This window comes from Saccostrea cucullata, unplaced genomic scaffold (genome assembly GCF_032062105.1).
Source record: "Saccostrea cucullata isolate Sc308-1 unplaced genomic scaffold, CSIRO_AGI_Scuc_v1 ctg388, whole genome shotgun sequence".
Lineage (NCBI taxonomy): Eukaryota > Metazoa > Mollusca > Bivalvia > Ostreida > Ostreidae > Saccostrea > Saccostrea cuccullata.
In genome coordinates, this window is record NW_026928889.1 from 318,941 (window position 1) to 346,880 (window position 27,940).

General features: G+C 34.0%; 1 protein-coding gene across 5 annotated transcripts in view; it reads left to right on the forward strand.

Moving 5' to 3' along the window:
- The first annotated feature begins 258 nt into the window (after window positions 1-258).
- Window positions 259-27,940, forward strand: part of LOC134279067 (uncharacterized) — a 35,682-nt gene continuing 8,000 nt past the window's right edge. Inside the window, exons 1-3 of one of the 5 annotated variants that reach the window (XM_062761407.1) lie at window positions 259-870; window positions 20,542-20,760; window positions 22,030-22,263. In XM_062761407.1, the coding sequence (XP_062617391.1) occupies window positions 837-870; window positions 20,542-20,760; window positions 22,030-22,263 (487 nt within the window). In that variant the 5' untranslated portion in view covers window positions 259-836. Of the gene's footprint in view, window positions 871-15,829; window positions 16,100-20,541; window positions 20,761-22,029; window positions 22,264-27,940 lie in introns of those variants that run through there. The other 4 variants (XM_062761408.1, XM_062761410.1, XM_062761411.1 and 1 more) reach the window with 4 other exon arrangements.

Here is a 27,940-nt window from a genome sequence, read left to right on the forward strand (position 1 = left end):
AAGCAATTAAAACGTATTGTTCAAATAAGCGAAAGAGAAATTATTTCTCCCCCGACAGTTCCCGAGTAAACTTGATTATCGTAAAAATGACCCGGACTGCAAACTCTGCATCGATTTGATTGGTCGTAAAAACATGTGTAATCTTCCAAACGCACAAACGCATTGATAACCCATCGACGGAACATAGCGTGAATAGGCTAATTAGCGAAAAATAATTCGGCAATCGCTAGTCAGTTTATCGTACAGACACCCCGTAGTTTGAGCGATCCCTATCACTGCCTTACTTTTCGTATGATATTTTCGGGCCTATTACATATCATTACGTACGGTATACTGATATTTTTTTGTGCAGGATGTAAACCCATGATATCTGTATATGACTAATTCAGTTGGATGCTTACTAACAATTAGATAACAGTTAATAGGCTCTTTAATGTTCCTAAGTACACGTTTTATTTAAAGTAACCACGTGTACAGAGTAGGCGGAGATTGGATGAAAACATTGCATTGCGATTCTGTTTGTAAAAATATTGATTCAGTATTTTGAAAGGCGTTACCGAGCACACACAAAATATAGCGATCTGCGGACTGTGGAAAAATCATAACTTTTAGAGTATTGGATTTTTCGGATATCCCCGGAATTTAATTCATCGACCATCAGAGAGAGTAGTCTGTCTTTGTGAACTGCGGCTTTAAGCCGTTCAACGTGCCTCGGTATTTAAAGTTACTTTAAAGTGTGCACTCATATTCCTTTTGCTCTCCTGTGAAATACAGTTTGGGGCATTACATTGGGACTTTTTTCATGTTATTTTTCTGCCGGGACATGATAGTATAATATGCCGGTGCCTAGCTGTCCTCGTGGTCCATCAGGTAAGTGTTTAGTTACTTGTTTTTAAAATTTTATTTTTACTGCCATTTTTCTTTCAATTTTATTTACTTTTTCCACTTGACTTGAAAAGGTGACCGCTGACATTCTTGACTATAATATTTAACCCAGCAGGACACTTAGCATTCTGTGTTTTGGATAGTTTCGTCGTTGAGTTAAGGAGATGTATTTTATTGATAAAAGGGAAAAAATGAACAAAATATTTGTTATTAAGTTTTGGTTTCATACGTTACCCTAGGAATTGTTCAGTTAAAATTACGGCTGTTAATCAGAAAACACAATGCCATGGAATAACCAGTAATTCTTCCCATCAGATTACAATGCTCATTTAATTTATGCTTCCTTAATCATAGCTATCTGGTGCCAGAAACGTCTTGGTATGGTTTGGAATCCATCAATTGTTATTCCGAACAATTAATACGGAGACAGAACAAAAGAATGGGGGGACCAAACCAGAAATCTTACACGCGTTACATAATGTAGTTTGGATGTCGCTAAAAGGCTAATTAAATAGAAGATTAAATTCTTATTATGGACAAAAAGATAACAATGAAATGATATTAAGTAATTAAAACATAATTGTATAATGACTATGATATTTACTCTTTTGTTTTCATCTTTTCCCTTTGGCCAACTGGAAGTGGCAAAGATTCTTTTTAAAGATTTTAATTCATTGAAAATATATCACAGTTGTGATATTTACTCATTAATACCTTGGGCGATAGAGACTGAAATATTAGGGAATAACCTGCACTTTTTTATGACTTAACCTGCATTATTAAATATCCGTGTAAATTATTTGTCCAAACATTCGAAGAAAATTTACTCGAAGAAAGAGCGGGTCCCAAGTCAAACATGTTTCCATTAAGAACCTTTATGCCACCAAGAAAAGGAGATTAATTTTTATCCTGTATTTAATTTTAAAACAAGTCAACAGATGAATTTTATAAGTACCTAGTGCTTAAATAACGGACAAAATCTAGGGGTCAAATTTGGGACAGTACATTTTTAATGAGATTCCAATCGCATTATTTCGTCTCGAGCGTTGAGTGTACAGATGTCTTAAATTTATAGAAAAGGAAAGTGGTTAGCTATAAATTCCACCTTGTGATTCAAGTACAATGTAACCAAGCTTCGAGAGGATTTGACTTTTGATAGTTTCCTCGAGTGGGGGGTTTCTAATTGCATTGTCTTTAGGTTTCAAGTATATTTTTAACCATAATTATGTCTGATTCATGGGAAAATAAGGCTGGTTAAAGTTAACATGGGGAACAAAACCTTCCCTTTGTTGAATTTATCTGAGAAGGGCAAACGTTCAGGTTAATTTGAAGGGATAATCTAATTTCCGTTTTTCTCAGCTAGTACAAAGAAATTGTTAATAAAGTGTTACTGATTTTTCGACTTCTGTTAGGTTTTTTTAATGCACCAGTGATTTGAGAGATAGACAGGCTACGCCGGTATTTATCGAAATATCTCAAAACGCCATGCTTCAGGCATAGTAAATGCAACTTCTATACTCTTTGTTGTAAACAATGACACTTTACATAAAAACAATACAATTAAGACATCGTGTCATTCAATGTTATCTACTGGACATCATCAAATCAAACACCTGAAGACGTCTTGTGACTAAAATCTATGATCTAAATATTATCTCTTCTTTGTATAAATCCCTGTTTATTCGACAAAGTCTTCGGATTTGTGCCACCAGTCACTGTGCGCATTCAAGAGGACTATCGAAGAGCGAAGTCATTCACAAATCCTCGGTGCGGGTCGTGTTTCCCGATGGTTTTATCAGATAGCTTAATTTTTGTTTAGAAGGAAAACAGGATTAACGACTTGACTTATCTTTAGCTGCTGTCAACGTGCAAAATTTCTTACAGCCATCTGGGACTCATAAAATTTCCCAGACAAGGCTTTTCCCTGAGTTCCAACATGTGCAGCAAAAATGTTATCAAACTGCCGCTGCCAAAATTAATGTCTTACTAGTTCCCAGAAAATGTCCATGCTATTCTTCTCAAATATAATGAATCGCAATGTATAGTATGAGCAATGGAACTCTTTGATGAGGATATATATATTTTTTCTATAATGTATCCTCGCCCTTTTCCATCTGTCTCTTTATGCATTAACGACTGACTAATATGAAAATAAGCAGAGCAACCGGGATGTCATTATTTACGCTGTACACACACGTTATAAACACCACATAAGCACTTACCGATCTGTAATTCATAAATAGTTTACATACTTATTACTTACAAATGTTGCTACAACTCGTGTGTTTGTTTGCTTTACTTAATTCTATTTTGTCTCTGAGGGTCTGTCTACTCAGCGGAAAATGTCGGTTATTTATTTTGACCTGATAAGGGGTGTCCAGCCGCCTGACTCGATGAATAATTTCCTGGTCACGAAGGGGCTAAGAAACAAAGGAATTTTCACCTTCACCCATACCCTTATCTATGGTGAAAACCCAGAGAAAGGGGAAATCGAAATGAACTTGTTTGGTTCACGTAGATATAGAACCCTGGAATATAATTATTTTCTTATCTGGAAATAATTACAGAATATTATCACCATCTAATCCATTCATATCCATCTTTTTTTATTTGACAAGGAAAGATAAACAATTTACCAATTTATGATGCTTACCCCCTCCGCCAAACAAATAAACTTTAATTTTCATTCTACCAGAAAATCATAAAAAATGTCACTGGCAAGGGTCTATAAAGAAATTGTTATCTTAGCGTTTCATGCACGAAGTTCCATATCTCTGCTATAAAGCAATTTAAAGGTCTGCACTGGAAACCCCCCTTAACCAAAACTGACACTAACTACCGACCAAAGGTCATAAAATTTTGTGGAAATTCGGGAAACACCGGACAATCGAACACGATCAGACTTAATTATTTTCCACGTGCTTGTTAAGCATATGTTTGTGTGCCTATGTGCAGATGCAGGCCGATGGAGAGTTGTTATAAGATTTTTAGATTAGCATCGAAAACCTCCATCCCTTCGTGATCAGAGGCTAAAATCAATGAATAATTGTCATTATTCACAGAGCTGACAGTTGCGAAAAGGATTTTCACACGCATTCTTTTTAATGGCGACTTGTTCTAATGTTCGGACATCAGGGTCATTATCTGACACTGCAACAGTACTCAGTTCACTCCAGTTGGTTATTGGTTAGATTCAATATGGCATTCGGCTCTCTCTCTCTCTCTCTCTCTCTTAATAAGCAGAAAAAAACTTGATTTTCTTCAGATTAAAATTTGAAATAAACAAACAAAATTATTATCATTTTGACAGATTTATCGGAAAAATTATAAGTGCGGAACGTGGCAAATATGTATAGAAGAAAACTTATATAATTTATAGTAAATAATGAGGGTTAATCAATAGGTGAGAATATTACAATCAACACTCCATATGCTCAATTTTTAGCGAGAAATACTCCTTTAATCAAACAAGGTATTGATGAAGGTGTCTGTTTGAAATCGATAATCTTTGTTTTGGGACAAGGAAACATGTTTTCACAACAGTGGACGATAAACCGATATCGAAATAATGAACAAATAACTTGATCAATATACAATAATTGGAGATTTGTCCGATCTACAGTTACGTGAGTCTTAATTGGACCATGCTTAAAAGTCGTGAGAGTTCTTTTATCGACATCTAGATTTTAATGGAAATGTCAAATACTTCAATAAAACCCAAAATGGTACAGGTAATGATCCTGTAAAGTAGAAACTCAATATCTAGTGAAGAAATAAAGAGTCCTGATTCTCCAGAAGTTGGGGGAATTGTGAAGTAACAAGCTAATTCAGAGAATTCGTGTCCCCCGCTTAGGGAAAAAGTCGGCTCCCCCTGACTGAATTTGTAGAATTATTAAATGTATACATGTATACTGAAGGAAATAAAATACATGTATGTCAATATGCATATAAAGATTTGATTGCTTATTCTTTATTATGTGTATAGAAGATTTTTTTATATGAAATATTTATCACACTGTAATGATGATTTTATAACCTCATAAATTTTTCATTTCACATGCTGAATACTATCATTTAGTAAAAAAAAAAAGTATTTAAAAACAAAAAAAAAAGAAGGGTTCGACCGGGATTCGATCCCGGGACCTCTCACATTTGAAGCAAGAGACATAACCACTAGACCACGGAGTCTCTTTACTCGAAGTGAAGTATATGCAGAACTGAAGTCACATACATGTATATATTCATGTTTTCATGTTCGGTATTCTCAAAATTTTACACAATCCATGGTGTTTGATTTATTTAGCCTTCATTAAACAGTTATAATAGATGTAATAAGAACATAAAGTCCGCCGAGAACCTGTTTTATACGCAATAACTCTCCTCATGCCCCTGCGCTAAAAATAGCGACATGTAATACTATAAATACTAATAAAACAAACGGGGCGGGGCACTTTGAGAGGGGCGAGAGACGTCCTAGGGAGTTTTGGTATAAAATTACATTGCATAAGCTCAAAATCTTCTTGAAATATCGCCCGGAAATGATAGTGTTACACACAGACTGAATGTATAAATTTACGACCTTGAACTTTGACCTTTTGACCTCAAAATCAATAGGGGTCTTCTTTAGGCCACAGGGAGTTGTTATGTAAAATTTCATTGCGATAGCTCAAATGGTTCTAGAGATATCGTGTGGAAACGAAAGTGTTTTAACAGACAGAATTTGCTTATTTATGACCTTGACCTTTGACCTTTTGACCTCAAAATCAATAGGGGTCTTCTTTAGTCCATAGGGAGTTGCTATGCTAAATTTCATTGCAAAAGCTCAAAGGGTTCTCGAGATATCGTGTGGAAACGAAAGCGTTACAGACAGACAGAAAGACGGACGGACGGACGTGACGGACGGACAGACGGACGGACGGACGGACAAACCCAAATTAATATCCCCCACTTTTCAAGCGGGGGACAACAAATTTATTTTTTGTGTCACTGGGTATGAATAATTAATCTGGATTTCCCTGGTTTAAAAAAAAAAGACAAATAGCCTTTTTCCTTCCTGTATTTGAATGAAACATATCTTAAGTACTGCACTGAGTTAACAAAATGCATAAATATATTAAAATTTTGGATCTTATCTTTTACCCAAAAAATAGAATATAAAAATTAAAGGAAATAAAATATCAAAGGAAAAAACAGCATTATCTCCTCAGCAGAATTTTTTGTCAATATGTGTTCCGCTGGTTATCGCAGCATTTGAACTTAAAGTTCAATAAAAATGAGTTCACATGCTTATTAATATTTTTCATGCTGTAGAGATATTAAAATTTCTCGCTGTTCGACTCTTTGATAACTTGATCAATTTCTTTGAATTTAAATGATTTCTCGTGTTTCATCTACATTGGTTCTACTACTGTGCATGCCGCTATCAAGTCACCAACTTAGCATGTTAAAAGAATTTAATTTAAAAAATACTCGGAATATTTTTCTAGGTTGCTTTAAATGCGCACAGGAAAAACAAATAAAGAACATATACCATTTCCGTTTTATTGGAATTGCACCAAATTTCTAAGTTTTGGGGGATACATGATCGTTGGAACCATTTTATTGGAGACATAACACCTCCTAGACAATATAAAGCTCCATAAATGAACATTCTTTCGGAGACTCTTTTGATGTGTCAAACTCATTTTGCCTCTCGGAGGGCCAGGTGCGCGTTTAGTTGATCCATTAAATGATTTTTAAGACAATTTGCAGCAAGCGATTCAAAGTCTGTACGATTCATCATCGCAGTTGATAAATAAATGTGACGTGATTCGAAAAGTTCCATCGATTTTTCGGTTAATTTTCGGTAGGTGGCTAGGGGTACCAAAATATTTAAAAGTATGGGCTACTGGTCGTTTTTAAAACCTAAATGGAATTTCGCATGGAATAACAATTCATTTTCCAACCATTTTTTGAGAATGCATTTCTTATGAACAAATATGAATGCTACTTTTAGTCATGTTCTGCATTATCATAAGAGAGGCTAGGAACAAAAAAATGGAGAAAAGTTATACTTTTGATTCTTAATGAGTTGGGTTAAATCCCAAAATTAGATCAAAGCGTTCCAGCATCCGAGTTCCGTATCCTAGTCCCAAGAACGCTTGACTGTAAGGTTTAATTGCTTACATGAGGGTCTCGGTCGATACACTCAATGAGCGACCTGTCCACAGGGGCTTGTCACGAAATATTTATCTTCTTTTAATAAAGTTACCCCTACTATAAAAATACACAAGGGAGGAATCTAAAAATAGGAAATTCGCTACCACAAATTTTGACCGGACTTTTTATCTTGTTTCTGGGCGACTTTCGTTGCGGACCAAGTAGGAGTGAGTGGAGTATAGATTCAATTTTAATATTCTTCAGTCAAATTCCAATCAACGCGTACCGTTAGTCATATAACTAACCTCTTTTCTCGATATTTGGATCTGGCGACAGTTCTTTCCATATGAATTTCCGGCGTAAATCGAATGCAGGGCTCTGATTGGTTGCTTTCTGTAAATAACTCGTACACAAAGTAGCTCTTTAATTTAGTGCACCAAAACGGAGGGGAAATCAAACTGTCGTGATGGCATTGAACAATACAGCTGTGGTTTCATTGTTCGTATTTTACTGTATTTGGTTATATTTAGTTATATAAACATGATAAATATCCTTCACTAAGCATGTCAATCCTTACAGTTTATATTTTGTGTACGAGTTATCTACAGAAAGCAACCAATCAGAGCGCTGCTTTCAATTGACGCATATGGAAAGAACTGTCGCCAGATCCAAATATCGAGAAAAGAGGTTAGTTATATGACTAACGGTACGCGTTGATTGGAATTTGACTGAAGAATAGTAAAATTGAATCTATACTCCACTCACTCCTACTTGGTCCGCAACGAAAGTCGCCCAGAAACAAGATAAAAAGTCCGGTCAAAATTTGTGGTAGCGAATTTCCTATTTTTAGATTCCTCCCTTGTGTATTTTTATAGTAGGGGTAACTTTATTAATAGAAGATAAATATTTCGTGACAAGCCCCTGTGACCTGTCCAACAAACGCACAATGAAGTACCATTCTTCGGACTTAGAATCTCGTTACAACTGATGTTAGGCGGCCTAACAGCTCTACAATCAATGAAAGCAGATTCTTATGTTATAAGGAGAATATGAAAATGAACAGTATATTATCGCTCCAATTTACTCAGACCCCACAGTTCGATACACCTTATCGGGGAAGTATAATTACCGGCCAGAACGCAGAATATCAGATACTGAGAAAATGATCTATATTCAAAGGATGCTTATCTGCAAAAAGAGCACAGAAAGCACTCAGAATAAACACTGGACTTTGTACATGATCAGAAGGAAATGAATTGTATCAGTAAAACAAAATCATAAATGTATCTACAAAAGTACTTTTGTGCACTGTTTTTCAAAAGAAAAAAACTAGGTTTAGCAATGAGTACTTTGAAAGAAAAAAGCCATAAAAAATGTTTAAAGCCATCGAAGCTTTTTCCGTTTTCAGTCTTTATCAGATTTTTTGTGAGGTACTGAATGGTACATTAACAAACTCAGGAAGTTATGAAACGTTCGTTTGGGCTTTTATTCAATTTAGATCCGGCTCTAAAAAATTTATCATTTCTGCATTGGTGCGTGTTGCAGATGAATTTCAAGTCACCATAACAATAAACAACAATCTCTCAGCAGTTTACATTATATATATCGTTCCTAAAGATTTGGGTATTGAAGCATGTTTGTCAAAGCAGTTGAGATTAGCAATATGCGATGTAAGCTTAATACACGTGCAGCTGTGATTGTGTGATGTATAATAATTGCACAAGTCAATTTTGATTTGGGAGGGGTTGAATACTCCCCTTCCTTGTCCCTACATTTGTTTGATAGGCCAACGAGTCATAAAGATGAATGGTAAAATATCTTCGTCAAAGACCACAATTTTCCCTTCATGATCTAACGCAATCAATTGAAAAACAGATAAATAATTGCACTGTGCAACAGCATCTTTGGCAAACCCATTGCGAACGATCTCAACACTGAATAAAGATGAAGCACGGGCACAACTGCGGAACACATAAAGAAGTATTAAATATTTATTTTTACGGGAGTTTTACGACCTTTCAACAATGAGGCAGTTACGATTTATTGATTGATAATTGGAATTTTCACAATATAGATGCGTTAATTTGACTTGTCTGATTCAGCACACACACAAGCGGCCTCCAGGAATGATGGCGGACAAAGATCAGACGACATCTTAATACTTTGTCTTTTTTTTAATATCAAAAATCAATAACTAACAATAAAAGCAGCTAAATTTCTAATAAAAAATCTTGTTCCATTGTGATTAAACGATACTTTGATGGTGGTTTGATTGGGGTATTAAGTACAGATTTTGACTCGCTGCAGACGTGACCTAATTAAATTCTCGTTATTTGATCTAAACGCGGACAGATGTCAATTCTAAAAGTTTTCTGGTCCCGGACAACTGTTTACCGTAGTAATATCCTCGCTTTAGAGGCTTCCAATTCCCCCTAAAACACTCATCAATGATTACCCTTCGTCCGAAATGGCAAAGAGGACGAATGTTTGTCCACGCTGAACAAACCGGTATAGAATTTTAAATAAAGGGGTTTTAAGAAATTCTTTGTGAGGGGGCTTTCAAACAAAATTAAAACTTGTTGGAGGCGACAGACGGTTGGGATAACCGTTTCTGCACAGCATTCTGATTTTTTTTAAACCGATGATCGCCATCGGCAATGTGCAATATCAACGACTTAAAAAATATAATAGAATCTCAAATACATGCGTATAGTACTGTATTAGAATAAGTAGCTTGATAAGTGGTAAAAATAAAATTAACAGAGCTGCCATAAGCCAGTGACAACACACAGGAAAGTAAATTGCCTCTTAAATAAAATTCTCAGGATATTGCGGTTTTTCTCACCGTATAAGACAATATCTAAGCCCAACGGAGTCGAGCGAAATCAAGGACATTCTTAAGTTGTCATGAATCTCAATGACCCAGATTGAAAAATTTCCCAGGAAACAAATGACTTTAACTCCGAAAGTATATAGAGGAAATTTAAAAAGAGTCGCGATTTTTATAAATTTTGTAGTTGTCGCGAGTCCATTTGTGTGTGTAAATCGTTTAATCCCTTTGTATGGGGCAGACTTGTATTTTAGCACATTTCATGGATTATATTTTATTGTTATAGAAAATTCTTATGAATAAATTTATCAAAGTCGGGTATAAATTGCACGTAGGAGGGGTGAATATAATTTTATGTGAAATGCAATATCGAGCAATGGAAAATATTCATATTCAAATATGTATTCTTCTTGTTGCATTTTTAGAACATCTGTTTTCTTCATCTCAAATGGTATTTTAATGACAACCCACCAGAACTTAATTAGAATAGTTTTATGGTATCTTGTATCCTTTATCACGTCACAGAAATATAAGCGGACATAAGGGATTTTGTATTCATAGTCTGAAAGCTGTCAAATACTATTCAAGATTAAAACTCGTTTCATTATCTGGGGTTCTGATGATGCAAAATCTCATATTTCTTACATTGTACCCCCAAACAAAAGAAGTCTGGTGGAATATGGCGGAGCGTTGAATGGGAATATGAGAGTTTGATGAATGATGAATTCCAGCAACGAACCTAATGAAATATTTGAATAACTGATCCAATTTGTAATACAATATTTACATTTACTGTGATAATCTATAAAGGTTAGGTAAGGTTGTACACGATAAATAGAAGTAATGTCCTTTTGTGATGATAAAGAAAGGGTCCCTTTAATCTTCTGGAAGAACATTTTTCCATTTCTTTTACTCTTAAACGCAGATGGAAACAATCTCAGAAGGAGCTATAATTTGAAGAACATGAATATCAATAAACCGTACCTATCAATGCTGAATGTTTACCATTGACAATATGGTCTCCCATAAGCATTCCATTACGGGTACTAGAGAAACGAATTTCACTTTCTGGTTTAATTGCATCAAACGTGCCTCATCCCGAATCACTAAAAACGATTTTTGAAACGGTAGACAGATATTTTTATTTTCAAAGTTTTGTGATGGGTTCGCAGATGCACGGGGAATACTAAAGTTTGTTGAGATATGATGAAGATTGATTGCTTAATGGTTAAAAGAGTTCAGTTCCGTAACATTAAGAGCTAATTGAGAATCAGATTGACAAGTCCTATCAAAGACGCTCGCTCGGGAAAACATGTGCATGCAATTTTGTTTTGTTAGTTGAATGTGATCATGCATATATCGAATTTGATTCTCACTGTAAACATGTGCTCACTTTTTGCCATTTTCATGCTGTGGGTCATTCTCTATATCCCTATTTCCCTTTCAAATAACGTCTGCAGAAAGTTTTCTCTAATAAGAAAGAGATCTTGTTTTCAAACATTAGCGTATATACGAACACATCAAAGAGTCTTCTGTACTTCACCTGGTGTTCGATGAACCCATTTCTCATCTTTGACGCCATCTTTGAGAATCTGCTTCTCTGATACTCTTCGTCACCAGTACGTTTGTTGTTTGGACAGCCGGATAAAAAAAGTAGCAGAAATTTGAGGACCCAGTGTTTAATCAGTGGTTCTGCTTTATGGTATTGGATACAGACATCTTCGATAGCATCGCGTCTCTGATCACATGCCTCGAGACATAATTGTGGTCTTGGTTATGCGGGTGCTTAGTTTAAGGGTATCTGCTCTTTTGCCGTCTTTGTAATCAGCGACGTCGATGCTTGTTTACGTTCTTTGGTTCCTTTAATATCGTTGACTGTCATCATAGATTAGCACGGATACATGACCAAAAGATGAACTTTGTTGCAAATTTTGTTTACCTGAGAGCGGAAAATTATACTTAGCAAGTTGAAAAATGATGGACTTTAAAACATCTTAGTTTTTTGTGCGTTTAACACAATGGCACGTTTTAGGGACTATAGTCAATTATTCATACACACGAATTTAGTGCGTAATGGGTAGTGATCTTTAATTGCTCATTTTTAGAAAGGTGCTCGCAAAAGTTACATATGCATGACCTTTGTTTTTCTAGACTTCATTTGCATCTTGAAACGTGAACCGAAACTTTTTGGGGATATGTACGTCAAATTTCATGAAGGGAAAGCGGAAATCAGTATCTGCGATAAAAATTTCACCTTGTTTGTGAATTCTGTTACGAAAGACAAGAAAAATATTCATTTTAGATAAATTAGGGTTTATTTAATCTTAAATCTGTTTCACAACATTCAACAATTAAGTTGTAACAAAGAGGAAATTCTGATTTCTGATCTGATAAATAAATTTACTTACTGACATTGCTTAATATGAATACCAAAAGCAAGGAAAGATATTTTTTCTAGCACAATATTCAGTTACGGTAACTGCTTCAAACAACAGGGGAAGAAAACTTATCCCTGACGACACCCACCCAAAGGAATGTACGGTCATGAGTAAAGTTGAGTAATGTTATATTTTACGTGTTGAACTATAATGGTGTGCCTGCTTCCGACTTTCTTATGTTCTTGGTCCGTTGAACACTGGAATTTTAAAAACATAAATTACCTGCATAAAAAACGTCAACTTTTTTCTCGTTCCGCTATATGATTCATAGTACCTGAACTCGTGGTTAGACTAAATGATTTTTTTTTTCTTTATAAATTGATTTTTAAAAGACATTTTGAATACCGTTTCAATAATAAATCACACCAACAACTACATCGGAAAACAATCCTGTTTAGCAATTTTGAACGATTTTTTCCATCCACACCCAAAAAACTACCTATTCGGCTATTGATAGATCTAAAGAAGGATGCGTTAAGAATTAGCCCCTTTTAATTGCACGGTACCAAACTTTTTTATTAGTACCCCGAGTTGAGCGAGTGCTTTTCGTATTAAGACATAATCCGTGTAACACGTGTCGGCGCATTAGATTAATATTGGTAAAACCTATTATTATAGGTAGAGCATGGAGCATTGTCAACCAAAAAAGGAGATTAAAAGAAATCGAGATTATTTCAAAATGAACAAGAAAAGAAAGAATCAGCTGAAAAGATCCATCAAGTCTCTCGCTGCGTCGACGAGGGCCAATATTCGATAGAAAATACATTTTTATACGTCTGTTGATTGATTTTTCTGTCTTTAAATTAGAATGGGAGAGTAGATAGAGATTTCCAATGATAAACAATTGTCGAGATAATGGATGTATATAGAGAGTTTCCTAAGAATTTTGCCTAGATCCATAAGATTTGAATTATTGCGTTTTGTTTTGTTTGCCATTTTGTCTTGTTCCTGATCAGTTCTGCTAATTGCTCTTCCTTGTAAGTATACCAATAAGACAAAACGTTTATAAGACTAAGTGGTTGAAAGATAAATGTCTTTAAAACTAAACAAAAAATCTGGCAATACTCTTCATGGTGGCCTTTGAAGTGGCAGCATTTAATCGGCAAATGCTCTCTGTGTGTTTGTTTTATTTTGACAGATGGGATGCTCTGCAAAATAGTTGTGTCTAATTTTAAGAACATTTTCTGATGAAACGAAAGAATGTGGGCATCCACTTTTTTCCTGCTGCAGATTCCAGGAGTTGTTTCTTATTCAATTTTTTGTTTGCTAAAAAATGGAGCAATCACATTCAATGACACTAAAACAAGGCTCGAATTATCAGAGAAAGGGGGAAAATATCTTCGTTTTGAAATAGACTATGTGTATATATTTTTCGTACTTTTAAAATTTTGCCCCTAGTTTTGGAAGATAACGTAGAAGAGGTCTTTTTGCTTCACACAAGAAGACAGTATGCTATTATTTATCCTTTGAAACGGCATAATTCTATATTTTTCAGGAATTTATTATATTTTTCAAAATAGAAATAGATTTGTACTTGGGCCTTGAATAAATATATTTGGATTTTACTTTGCTATCGATTTTCATAAAATAAATATGTAATTGAAATGTACTTGGGCCTTGAATAAATATATTTGGATTTTACTTTGCTATCGATTTTTATAAAATACATTTGTAAAATTAGAACTTCTGTCATGTAATTGAAATGTACCTTATTTTTTTCTGCAAATTTAGCTGCAGTGGATAGTCAAAATGAGCCTTAATGGACTGTAACGAACAATGATGGATTGAGAAAAAAATGAGGGTTTGTTGTTAGAACGTGTAAGTCTGACGAGGCATGGACAAAACTCCCCATCGCAATCTGCAGAGTAAATTAAACACAGTTTTTATCTCGCAGAAGTTAATTGGGTGTGATAAAATTAATTTATCACCTTAGACAATATCAGGTGGGGGTCGATAAAAATATGACCGAACGTCTTGTTTCTAGCAAAACGAACCGACTCTTGGGTACGGTTCTGTTTACATTTTTTGTAGAGGCAGAGATTATGTTTTTGATATGTCTGTATTCCGTCATGCATCATAAACTTGTCATTTTAGGTCATTAGTCGGACCATTAACTTTTTTTTCAAAAATTTCGGGAAAAAATCTAAATTTCGACTTTGACTGAAGAAATCGGGTGTATCCTTCAAAATAAAGGAATGTGTTATTAAGGGTATATACGTTCACAGATCCAAAATTATACGTATTCGTGAAGAGCTTAACCAAACGAAAAATAGTCTCGATACCCAGCATTTTTTTATGAGTGGGAAATAATTGCTCGCCATTGATTACCACTGCACCCCGCTCGATTTTTGACATCAACATTAATAAATCGTTAGTCATTTCCCTGGTTTATGTAATGCTGTGTGTCAAACAAACCTCGAATCGCGAAATAAACAATTTTCCTTTCAGTACTTGTGGCCTACAAGTGCCCAGGTCATTAAGTTATTAAAATCCGTAGGTAGAACAGCTCTATTCAACAAGCATCACGGTATAAAGATTTCTATTGTTAAACTTTCATATTAAATGGAAAATGCGGCAGACTCCTGCTGACTAGAACGAGTACCCGGCATTGTCAAAACGAAAATCTGCGAAATCCTCTTCCACTTCCATTAAAAGAGGCTCAATGTGGGGAAAAGTTGCAAATGTTGCAACAAAATCCGTGCAAGTGGTTCATACATGTAATTGGTTGATTTATACGACAAATTTTGGCATTTTTGCAAACTCATTGCAAATTTCTACAACAATGTTGAAGGTTCAAGACTCTACAAGTGGCGTTTCTTCTTATATCAGGTAGAGCTTGCATTAACATGATCATTGCAATGGCGAACAACACACTCAATTTTAATGAAATTTTCAAAAGGACTTTCGATTAATGCAAAAAAAAAAAAAAAATGACCACAGTGTAAAAGTTACACATTACCTGTTAGGTGAGATTTCGATGTACATGTATTGCCATAAGTACTTGATCTAAATGCAAAATAGAATATTCTTATTAAAAGATAATTTGTACTTAAAATTCAAAGCTCACAGTGAACATATTATCAAGGTTCAAAGGTGACAATGAACATATCAACTGCTAAATGCAATCATAAGTAGGGGTTTACTGATGACCCAAGATAAAATGAACCAAAAGCTGCAATTTCTTTTTGTTGCTTACACGTTCCTTTTAAACCACTAGCAAGATTTTTATTGACTTTCGAAATTCATTATGTAATTTGAGAGGGGTACAAATGTGAAATTTCTCGATCGTTTGAATTTAAATTGCAAGATATTAAAGATTTACAATGTGTAAGCCTTCTGATTCATTTAGTTCTCAAGTTTATGGTTTATTGACATTATTTTACGAGCAACACGGAATAACATTTGTAGCATGGGACGCCCTAAATGTTTTCTAGTCCAATAATTGCTGTATATTCTATATCCCCGCAACTGTGCATTGTTTGCCACAAAAAGGCAATTTGATGCAAACACTTTTCAAGTCGTGAACAAATTTGCATCACAACAGTCGTAATGCGTGATAATTTATTCGTGGACCCTACACCGTACCCCGTATAGAGAGATATAGAAAATTCTTCCTTGAGACTAGAAGAGGATTATCGACATGATGTTGAGGAATGACAAGTGAAATGAAAATTTGTTCGTCGTGACACACTTGTGTTCTGTTCCCTTCTTCAAGAGGACCAATTGTGGATAAAATTTAGTTCAAATAGGGATTATTTTTTCATTTGTTTTGGGAGTAATCAAAAAACGGAACCAATGTGGACCTGTGGTAATTAGCATGCTCTTATGTTATGTTTGCCATTTTTAAAATTTTAACAAAAAATCTTTATTTAAGCAGCTGGCGATAATTCGACATAATAGGTATCGATGTCCAATGTTGAATTTGCTTTTTTGTGAATTGATGAGTGTTTGAAAGTAAGAGAACTGTGTCAACACTGAGTTTCACTGTCGATTGTTTCGAAGAAGAATATCTTAGTTTGTATAAACATATATGTTTGCTGATGATCAGTTGTTTATAGCTACTTAAAATGTTAATATGTCGGATTCATCATCACTAAGTCTTGCTATTTTTAAAAGTAATTTTTGTATTCTTGTTTTAAAAGTAATTCAAATGTGTGCTCACCTTTTCGTTTCTTGAGATTCCTAACTTAAATTTGACTCCATTACTGGAATTTCCCAATTTTCGACTGGATGCAAGTAATTGCTTTTTTTGTCAATTGATGAGTGTTTGAAAGTCAAACAGTGTCACTGTCGACGAAGAAGAATATCTTTTTGTTTAAACATATATGTTTGCTGATGATCAATTGTTTATAGCTACTTAAAATGTTAATATGTCGGATTCATCATCACTAAGTCTTGCTATTTTTAAAAGTAATTGGAGTATTGTATTCTTGTTTTATCGAAAACTAGTGTCAAATGTGTGCTCACCTTTTCGTTTCTTGAGATTCCTAACTTAAATTTGACTCCATTACTGGAATTTCCCAATTTTCGACTGGATGCAAGTAATTAACGTTTTGGGAGGAAAGACAACTTCTATTTCAACCAAATCGAAAGTTTTTGCATACAACATAGAAATATTTCAAGTAGCATTCAAGTGGGTTCATTTTCTAATTTGAATCGTCTCTATTTTGAATGACGTCCATTTCGAGAAACATAATGATTACTTCACTGCTTGTTTGAAGAGAAACTACAAGGCATTATTAAATTCATCATGGACAATCTACCAAGACCTTGAAATTTCGATCCCTTACTCAATCTGCGATCTTTTATCTATGCTATCCTATTGATATTTCTTGCTGAACCCGATTTATATATTGAATGAGAGAGTCCAAGCAATAATAAGGTCCTTCTCTTTATTTCTCATTGAAGCAGCGTAATTACATCCATAGAAAGCTAGCTAAGTAAATACCCATATAGCCAAAAGTCATCAACGTGTTTCATTAGTTGCTCTTGAAACGCGCATAATGGGACATACTAATAACCGGAGAATGCAGAAAAGAACAGGATAACAGGTTCTCCCCTGTACTGTCATTGTATTAATTACTTTATGATCCATAAAAAGAAGGCTTTGTACGTTTTATGATTTTATGAGGTATCGCACTTAAATTAAATCAATAAAAATATGTTTCACTGTCAGAAAAGTCAATTTTATCATGATCTCGGAATTTGGGTGTATGCCTGCTTTTCAGTTAGATTTATGATTTATTTGCAGACTATACTCGTCCTCAGTTTTGTGACTTTTGTCATAGAGGGTAAATTTACCGAGTAAGGTGTTTCAGGACATCACACTTAATCATACAGTATAGGGTATCTACCACTCTAATGCACAAATGGTCCGTTAACAAAAGTCTACTTGTTGTATTGGAAGACAATATGTAATACGATATTCATCGCCAACTTGTTGCGTACATACCCAGGTAAACCTGATGCTTTCGCACCTTGATAGGCAAAATTTAACTGCATGATTTATATTTCCAATTTCTATACAATATACGGTGACATTACGTGTTTCGGTTCAGCGATAATGACTTTCCCATTCATACCGATTTTTATATGAATGTTTTTGTCAAACGTTAGAAGTAACGAAAAAAACTTGCATTTGACAGATATGTTTTTGCACGAAAGTTAATTGATATTGCTCCCCTTTTTTCATAACTGCCAATCAATAAACTCATTGCAGAGCTTCTCAATAATTTAATATTTTTCTAATTGGAGAGAAATTCTAAAAAATCAAACGTCTCAATTTTCTTTCTTTATTTTCATTTTGGTGAATCTTCTTGAAGGAACTTCATTATTTGCCAACTGCTTCAATTTGAAGCTGTCTAGCCAAATATGTAATACAACTGTCTGCACGTGATGATTAGAACCTGCATTAAGTAGGGGCTAAGAACAGAGAAGTGCTTGTTTGAGCTGAGCTGCTGTAGTGATATTCCTGTTTTCACGCCTTTAAAATTAGCCTCGTTAAGAAGCAGGTGTTTCTTTTCTGTCGATGCCTTTCCAATACAAATTTTTCTTGGCATGAAAAGATTGGTAGATTTTTATCACGACGAAGTGTTTTCTGTTTTGATTCCACTTGCTGATTTATGAGTATTTTCACTTTTCCCTGGAAAAGTTGCCGGTTATTTGCTTTGGAAACAATGGATTTTTTTCATTTGATTTTCTTATAGTTCATCAAATGCAAAGAAGTATTTTTTTGGTAAAGCAGACTTTTTTAAGTAATCCATTTTCATTAATTTTATTGCAAGTAATTTAGCCTTTCTTAATGTTTATTCTCTATGATTTAGAACGGGATGAATTGTTTATGAGTCTCCTAAACTCTTACATTTATCTACGTCAGAAAAACGGTTCCAAAAACCTTATCAACAGAGAATCAAATAGCGGATTGTCATTGGTCATAAATAATTTTGCATTTATTGGCAAATTTTGTCTTATGGTTTTAGGACCTTTTTGCGTTTTTAATGGACGGTCAAATTTCTTATATGATTTGATGATGGTAGATACATATCTACGGGTCTATCCGTCGTCTGTCAGCTGAGCGCGAGCAATGATATGATTTATTTAATGGCGTAACTTCCTCGGTAATAGTTCCTCTTATTCCTGATTATTGGACTTAATTTTCAGACATAGTTTTATTACCAGATGTAATCTCATTTTTTTTCTTAACTATTCATGAGTATGTATTTTTCAATAAACTATCTCTAACGTTAGTGAAATTTGTAACTTGCATTGATTTTTGATACAGCAGTAACATTGAAAACAAAAACTTCTTTTCCTGCCTGTGCAGTAACTCTTTATTAACTAGATTATTACACCATTTTTACATGTAATTTTCGTGACAGGATGTAATATAATTATTTTCTTGTTTCTTTTCTTTTTGTTGTGCCTCAATTACTGAGTCTAGCGGTACTGTATAATTACGCATAGTATTAAACATACTAGATAAATACCCCAACCCGCTAGGATTCTTACGTAATTTAGTGCACCTTGCTGCATAATTAAAAGACGGAATGATGTAGTGCTTCTTAGATGACAACCTGAAAAATGATGGTTTCACGTTAAACTTTTAATCAGGGCCTTTTTTTCTAATTAGAAATGGTGTCTAATTGGATCTTCCAACGATACTCTCCATTTTCAGCATCCGCTGCGCATGCGTCATTGCGTGACGTTCTGTCCGAAGTTCATTGATTGTATTCTATCATAGCAACAAAGAAAGTTCAAACATAAATATATAGAAATATTATCAAGGGAAGCTCGTATTCCCATCTCCAAAAAGTTCGTATTTCTTGAATCGTGATAAACATTTTGACGTGTTTTGGCAATGAAGTATGTAAGAATTTTGTCTCGAACATATAATTATTGATAAGCCAAATGGAAATAAATTCAAGAGTTTGACTGAGGGTGTTTCTTCAAATGAAAAAAGAAAACTTAATAATTTTCCCTTTAAAGGAAGTTGTATACACTTAACAGTAAAACTATTGACTTTTCGAGGCGTATTTTGACACTTTATTTGCATGAAATCTGTATAAAATAGCTTATTTATACAAGTGAATTGCATCCTTTGAATGAGGAGGAAACATACTAAAAATCATAGACTACTTTTCATAAAGTACGATTTCATGAACAAGTGGTTTGTCCTTTCAGAAAGAAGTTTATTTTTCACCCTAATTAAACAATTAATTTCAATTCTGCTGTTTGCGATAAATTGAATGGAGAAATCAGTATGAAAGCACAATTTTTCCTGCCGACAGATCATTTGTACAGTTTACATTTTTTTATTCATTTACACCAATGCTTTTGTAATGCCTGGAACCAAATCACACCATGTACTTTACACCACGCAGAATTACTAGCAGTTACTCCTCACTGTATATTTTGCAAATCTTTTTCTTCCCTGTAGAGGTGTTTATTGTTAAAAAACGAAGATATTTAAAAGAAATATATTGAGACTATTAAGATAATAGCATTTACAGGTGGAAATTATGAAAGTCTTAGTCCCACTCACTCAATAGTTATGGGCAAGGTTAAAGTTTTTGCGGACAAACAGACAGACAGACGGACAGGTCCAAAACGGAAAAATAAACCCCAATATTTCCAATGCCTATATAATGTATATATTTCGATTAATACGGGGGTATACAAAAAAGCTGAAGTATAGTGCCAATAATCATTTGTATCCAATTAATTAAACTAAAATTTCTTCCTTTTTTCCAGGGAAAAACTTAACATGTCCCCATCAGCAAAGCAACATATACTGCAGCTCGATACACAAAGGTATCGTACAGGACTGTCAGAACGACGACATAGCGGGGGGATGGGTGTCCTGTATGGACATCGAGCAGTCGTGCCCCATCAATGATTACTGGGTCAACAAGGACACAGTTTATGTCAAGGACGGGTGTGGAGGGCGGATCCACGTCTGTTATACCAGAGGTGAGTAGACAGGAATATAAGTTAACTTTTTCCGCAGTGTATAAATTATGTATCTTAATTCTATAAAAATATGTGTCTTGAGCAAAAAAACCTAACCATTAATATCATTATTTTTTTTTCAAATTTAAGCAATATCCTGTATAAATGTTTTATTTCATACATATAAAAAAAACATTTTTTCGAAAAATTACACCGCGATCCAACACTCTTTGGTGACTATTTCTGTGAGTGTAATTCTATACCATATATATATTCTGAAGGATTGAAATATAAAAAAAAACAAAACAGGAAAAACTTAACAAATAATGATGTACATTATCAAATTTAAAAGCTATCATTGTTTTTTAAATATGCTATATTTTTGACGATTAAAATTGTAAACATGATCAAATGCAGATAAAGATGTGAAATTCCATTTTCACTTTAACACAATAAACAGACTAAAACGAAGTAATGCCAACCATAATTATATAATGCCTTATACATAAAACATTGCACGAAAACTTCAACTTTTATTAAGTGTTGAGAATGGTTTTGCTGGGGAATGAATCTTGTCAAAATTTGACCAATTTCCGATACTTGTGCGACTTGAATCCCAAGCAACCGGTGGAAATAAAAGCTAATTGACAGATGCAACATGAAATACTGCTACATATGAAAATTATGACATCCTTTGGTTTTGCTTTTACGAATAATATTTCCCGTTAATGGTATTAGACGGTTAGGTTGCAAGTTGTATAAAACCTAGAATTGCGTTAGCTTGACAAGAAAATGTAATTGGGGGCTCTAAATTAGTTTTAGGATGTGAAATTAGCCCCGAAGAATCCATTCGAAAAATGAAATCAAATTGCAAAATGATTATAAGAAATGAACCCATGAGGAATACTCAGGTGTCATATACTCAAATTTAAAATATTTATTCCATAGCATTCATATGATTTCAAGATAAAGACTGCAGGCTTTCTTCTAACTTAATTCTCCAATTTGTTACTACTCACAGAAATTTGGTCTTTTACTTAAAAGAAAAGGGAATTCCTCAAAAAGAAAATCATTATATTTCAGTTATCTAGATCTCTTACTGTCGTATCACATAAATATTGTTGAGTTAATAATAAATATTCTGATTTCAGAAGTATGATCCCTTGATTATAAACCATCTTTATAAAATCCTTATACAGTAACAACAAAAGCTGAAATTCGGTTCACATGAATTTCTTTCATGACAGAAAAAAAAAACATATGTTGAAAATTTAATTATTGATGTTACAGATGCCCCAGCAACAGAAATCAAGGAAAGGACAATGGAGTGTCGACACTGGAATTCGTCTTACAAAGTTTGCAAGGTCAAGGACGCTCAAAAAGCCCAAAGCATTGAGAAAATTGCCCAATTCCCAATCACATCGGGATCTCAGTGCAATAAAGGAATCGACTACGGCATTATAGAGGATTCCATCTGGATCAACAATGGATGCAACGGAATTTACAAAGTTGAATATTATACAGGTAAAGGGGTCTGCTAAAACTCTTCATATACATGTAGCTCAAATCAAATACTGAGGTTAGTCTTGTTAAAATGGACGATCTAAATTTTGTTCGGATTGATGTAGAAAATGGGGCGTGCAATTGTACAGAAAGACAATTAATTTTGTCTACAGAGTAACAAATATGTCTTTTTTAATAACTGGATCTTTTAAATTATACTATGGCAAAATAACAATTGACCTCTTATATGTATGACCTTGACCCTACAAAAATTTGATCCCCTACCAATTAAATGCAAAATCTTTTTCCAACATTCAAATATGGCAAAGGTTGTAACTACATTGATCCTACCAAAAAAAAAAATAACCTTGACGAAATATAAAATCTTAACCACGTCTTAAAATTAATGAGTACATTTGTATCTTCTTTGTTCTCACAAAGATAGAAAAAGATTGAAACAGGAAGCATGCATTTCTCAAGTTAGTTCTTGTCATAAAATTCTGCATTACATAGCTAGACATTCGGTCGTAAATTGAGAGTAAGATTTCCCTGTGTACTCCTAAGAAAGTACTTTTATTTCTCATTTATATGTGAAGCAAAAACAAAGCCTTAAATAACAAAAGCAAATTACTCCACCCAGAATCATTTGTAGATTTAGGGCTACGAATTATAACCCTTTGAAATAGGAAGTACTGTCTTTATGGTCTTTTTATATCATTACTCTATACGCTGTGTTTGAAGTGTATGAACTTCAATTCCCTTTGCTTTATCGCCGCCTTTGTCACTCATAATTATTGACTGATACAAAATTTCTTTCACTGCTTAACCATTCTTAGATTAAATCTTAATTAACTGATTAAGCTAAGTCGTAACTTTACAGTGCTAGACAACGACTTTTAATAGGTTTGGATTGTCCCCTGATCATAAATCTTAGCAGGCACTCTCGATAGAAAAGCTAATTCGCGCCTTGTCATCTGGTAAAAGAATATTATCTCGAGATCGTATGATTACCCTATTTGAATGAATAATTTGGGCATTTTTTGCCGAGTTTATGAGCCATTATATGAATTAAGAAGAAGTTAATGCTGAATGTACGTGGATTCTGGTATTTTACAGAACATCGTAAACCCCGTTCAACCATTCTCATCCTTATAAAGACAATAGGAACTCTTGCGTGTAAGCTGCACATAAAATGCTTTTTTGCGCCATAAAACCCTCTGTCATTTCTAGTTTATGGTTGGTGTTTGAATATGAAACAAAATGAAACCAAACGCTGACTTAATGAATCATTCCGATAGCAGAGTGAGCAGCATGTTTATGAGGAAGCAAGCCCCAATCCTTCTCTGTCTCCAAACTGTCTGCGCCTGCATATCTGGTTCCCAGACAGGACACGTGCGCACGCAAAGCGTTGTAGCGACTAAGACTTCCGTATCCGGTCTAAGAAAAAGTTTGAGAAGGGGAAGGCTGCTTGTATTTCTTGAAGAAAATAGTGTAGCATGCTGTTGGTTTAATATACGATCAACATTTCATGAGATTTATTTAAAATATCACTTAGCTCTGTAACATATTTTCCTCTTGTGTTTTTTTTTTCATTTTATTACCGGCCGCCAGGAGGCGGTCGGTTATATGATATGAAAGTTTTAAGTCGCCGTGCGTTTCTGCGGAGTTGGAACAATTTGAATAAAAAATATTTCACATTCATGTAATAGAATATTAAGAAAGAGTGTCTAAATGTAAAATAAAAACGCATAATAATCATAAAATTAAAATTTTATGAATAATGGGTTAAATGTTTCAATCCTGATTGACAAACTCCGACGTAACTGAAGTGCGGAGAAATAAGCACACATGTTGGGCATAGTGATCGCGTTATACATGTCTAAACAAACTTTACTTTCTCTACTTCAACAGGATTTGTTGCATATATAATTTAAATTGACGTGTAAATATAAATATACAGTGTACATTTAATACGATTTTTTTTTCAAAAATATGACTTAATCTTAATTTATTATCAGACAGAATATTAGGAGATTTTTCTGCAACAGACAAGGATAAAGCGCGTTTTACAACATGCCAAACCTTTTCCCGCCACATCTCACACCAAAACAAGATAGAGAAGAAATGTAGTGGCGGATCTAGAGGGAGTTGGGGGTTTCAACATCCTCTGAGCGAGTGAGGAGCCCCACATAGTTGAAAACTTGTTACGTTTTATTTAATGTTAAACTATCTCTAGTAAGATAAGTTTAAACGTTAGTTTTAATGGTTAAGTGTTAAAACTACTTTCGCGAGAGTTCGTTTATAAACTTACTGAGTTAAGTTGCTTATACATTTTATATGTAGCAATGTTTTGTACATGTATTATGTACTGAAGAAAATCCTGGGATGTCGCATTCAAATGTTTAATGTCACAGGGATATATATTAATTAACAGATAAATATAAGAGTTCAGTTTCTAATTTAATATAATATTGTATAAAGGAATTAATTGGTTTGCGGCCGATTTTTGACGCTTGCGTCAATATGTTTCTTGTTCTTTTTAATATAAAACTTCTAACCTGTACTATAATGCTTCTCTATGTAAAACTAAATTGTACATGTACGACTATTAGTGTCCTTTGCTTAAATTTGGCATGCAAATATTTTCTTGAATAATTATCCTTAAAGAAGCGTTGTCGAAATGAATTAGATATTGTGCAAAGAATAAAAACATTTAAACCATTTAAGCTGATTTTATGACACCTGTGAACCTTCAAATGCATTCCTTAATTGTTTGGCCCAGTTTAATTTGGTCGTTAAAGGGGACCACGATTATTTTAAAGTTAATCGGATTCAATGCAGTAATAAATCCGCTGAATTATTTAAACAGTTCGTTTACTAAGTAATACTACGGGAGTTAGCTACGGGCCTTATCTTAATCCTCTGTCGATAAACAATTAATGCGACACGTCTGTACAACAATAATTGTGCAATCTCATTGTCTGGTTTGTTTATGTTTGCTATTAAGATCTTGTTTGTAGTGATGTGATTAGCATAATGCTCTATGCTTTAAAGAGAAAAGTGAAAATTTTTGCACCTCGGACTAACCAACGGTGAAGTTTACATTGTACGGAATCTTTTACAGTTTGGTGCTATTTTTCTTTAAAAATCCAGTAATCGGGACACAGTCACGACACACCAATTTAAATGTTTATATGTTTATTTTTTAACAACAAATTTACATAATAAAGATGCTAGACTACATGTAAGTGTGTTTTTGAAAACTTGTCAGTGAAGTCTGAAACAATTAACGGTTTAAAAGTTTTTATCTATAAAGTTTTGATGAAGATATATTAGGATAAAACTACAAAACAGTATCACCAGAGTTCTTATATTTTTGCTTAGCAATACTCGAAAAGCATATTATATACTTTTGCAAATAAAAAAATAGTTAATTCTGGTTACACCATCAAAAAAATTAGGATAGGTAACGGATTTTTTTTACAAAATGATATTTTGAATCGTAATACCTTTCACTGCTTTGCAGGTATATCATTTATATTCTGATTAATCATATTCTGTAGGGGTAATTTCTTTTAGATACCAGGAACCAATGACAGAAAGAGAGAAAGTTCCGGTAAAAAAATGGAAATTGCCAAAAATAAGTTTATGGTTGGGGGATGAAAAATAGGGAAGATAGGGTAACATGGACAATGTTTTGATGATGATATCTGAAACTTTTTTTGCCTCCAGGATACCAAGAATGGTAAATCCACTGGGAGACCAAATATTGATTTCTCTTTTCAAACTTGTTGCGTTTGTTGCAAAGTTTTTCACAATCTCCCATTTACTAGAGTTATTTCAGATTCCTGATGATTGGAAAATTAATAAATTAATCTCGAATTTGCTTTATTTCTGACATTTTGTAGTGTTAGAACCTGATTTAATGGCCTTCGTCACGCTCGTGAAATTGCTTTGGATGCGCTGTTGCTTCTAATATACTCTAAGGGGTGGTGGTCCTTTTCTGATTTCCGGAAGCTGAAGAGCGATTGACACGTTGATGGGACTAGTGGTGCCAATTGCATTGTAGACGATACACATTTGATCGTTATTACTTTATTGAGATATGAATATTTGATTCTCCTAACGGGATTACAGTTTCTTGTAAGAAAATAATGACTCATTCTATAAACAAAGCAATTTCATAAAAAATGATCTTGAAGACAAATACCAGACATCTATTTGAGAACATAAAGAATTAGGCTGTCACTACAATGAATAATTTTCCTAAATATCATATGCTTGAAAATCATTTGTTTATAATCCGTCGAGATTAAGTTTTTGAAAGAAGACAAAATATTCAGTTATAATCCTTTTCTTTTGTATATAGTTTCAATCTTTGGAATGTACATGTATGGTAGTATGTTATGAGCTAAATATATATTTTATTTTAATATAGGTCAACCTGTGATTTTAAGTAAGAAAAAAAAATTAAAACGGCACAGGAATACATGGTCATATCCTTTATTTCCCTGACAAACATGGGACTTTTGTATAACACACACGTAATGAAAATTCCAGTGAGATTCGAACACGTCCGTTCATTATTACTTACGAATGATGAGTAATGTAGCCTTGGTACAACTCACATCTGGACTTGACAATATCAGTTAAATGTACCTTAATTCTTTATAGCAGCGAAAAGTAAAACGTATGAGTTATCGGCATAGATGTTCCTCATTGGGCATATTAGCTTACTGAAGTAAAGCTAATAATAAAGATTTTATGGTCATGCCTGTTTTGCCTGGAGATCAAAGTTAATTTAATGTAAATTCTCATAAGAATCGTCCTGTTTCTAATTTCAATACAATACGACATTTCCCTGGAGAAAATTTAGCCTCTTCGTCACTTGTGCACTATATATGTCCAAATCGTTTATTCCCTGCCTTCATCCCACCGACGGATTAGATCTAATCTTGAGTACAAGTATCCAGCGACTCTAGCATGCATAAGATGCTCGGCAGTTCCAATTATTGTCAAAGGAATAGAGTGACTACATTGTTACTGGGAAGATTTTCTGAAAATTTATTTTTGGGGTGATAAAATGGAGGATTGTCATAGCAAAAATAAAAACACGAAACAAAACAAAGCAAAGCAGAACAAAGCAAAACAACAACAAAAAAAACAAAACAATAACAATCAACAACAGCAACATCAAATTAAAAGATGAAATTAAAAAATAATTTAAAATTGCTGCAAATCTTTCAATCGTGTACTGTAGAAATTGTTCAAGTTAATTTTTAATGCAATATTTGGAAAGCAAATTTTATTGCGATTGAATTTTTTTAGCTCAATACATAAACTCTAATGGTTGCACGACAGAAAAATCCTTTCTTGATTGAAATCAGCTTCCTGGCTATGTGGCATACTCTTTTAGCCAAAGTTCTGGTGAAATTGATCACAAATGTCAAGAGATAGGAAAGTTATCCGTTATTCGTTCAAATGTTCAACCTTAATAAGCTATATAGTTACGAAAACAAATTCGAACAATGTCTGCAATGATGCATCGACACAAAACAAGCCTGTCAATCACGTGTCATGCCCGATGTGAATTCACGTATCCCTATCTCGACCTATATTTATAAAGATAGCAATATGCTATCTTTACTCGATCCGATGTCACTGCAGACTAAAAGTTCGATAGAATACATAAATATTT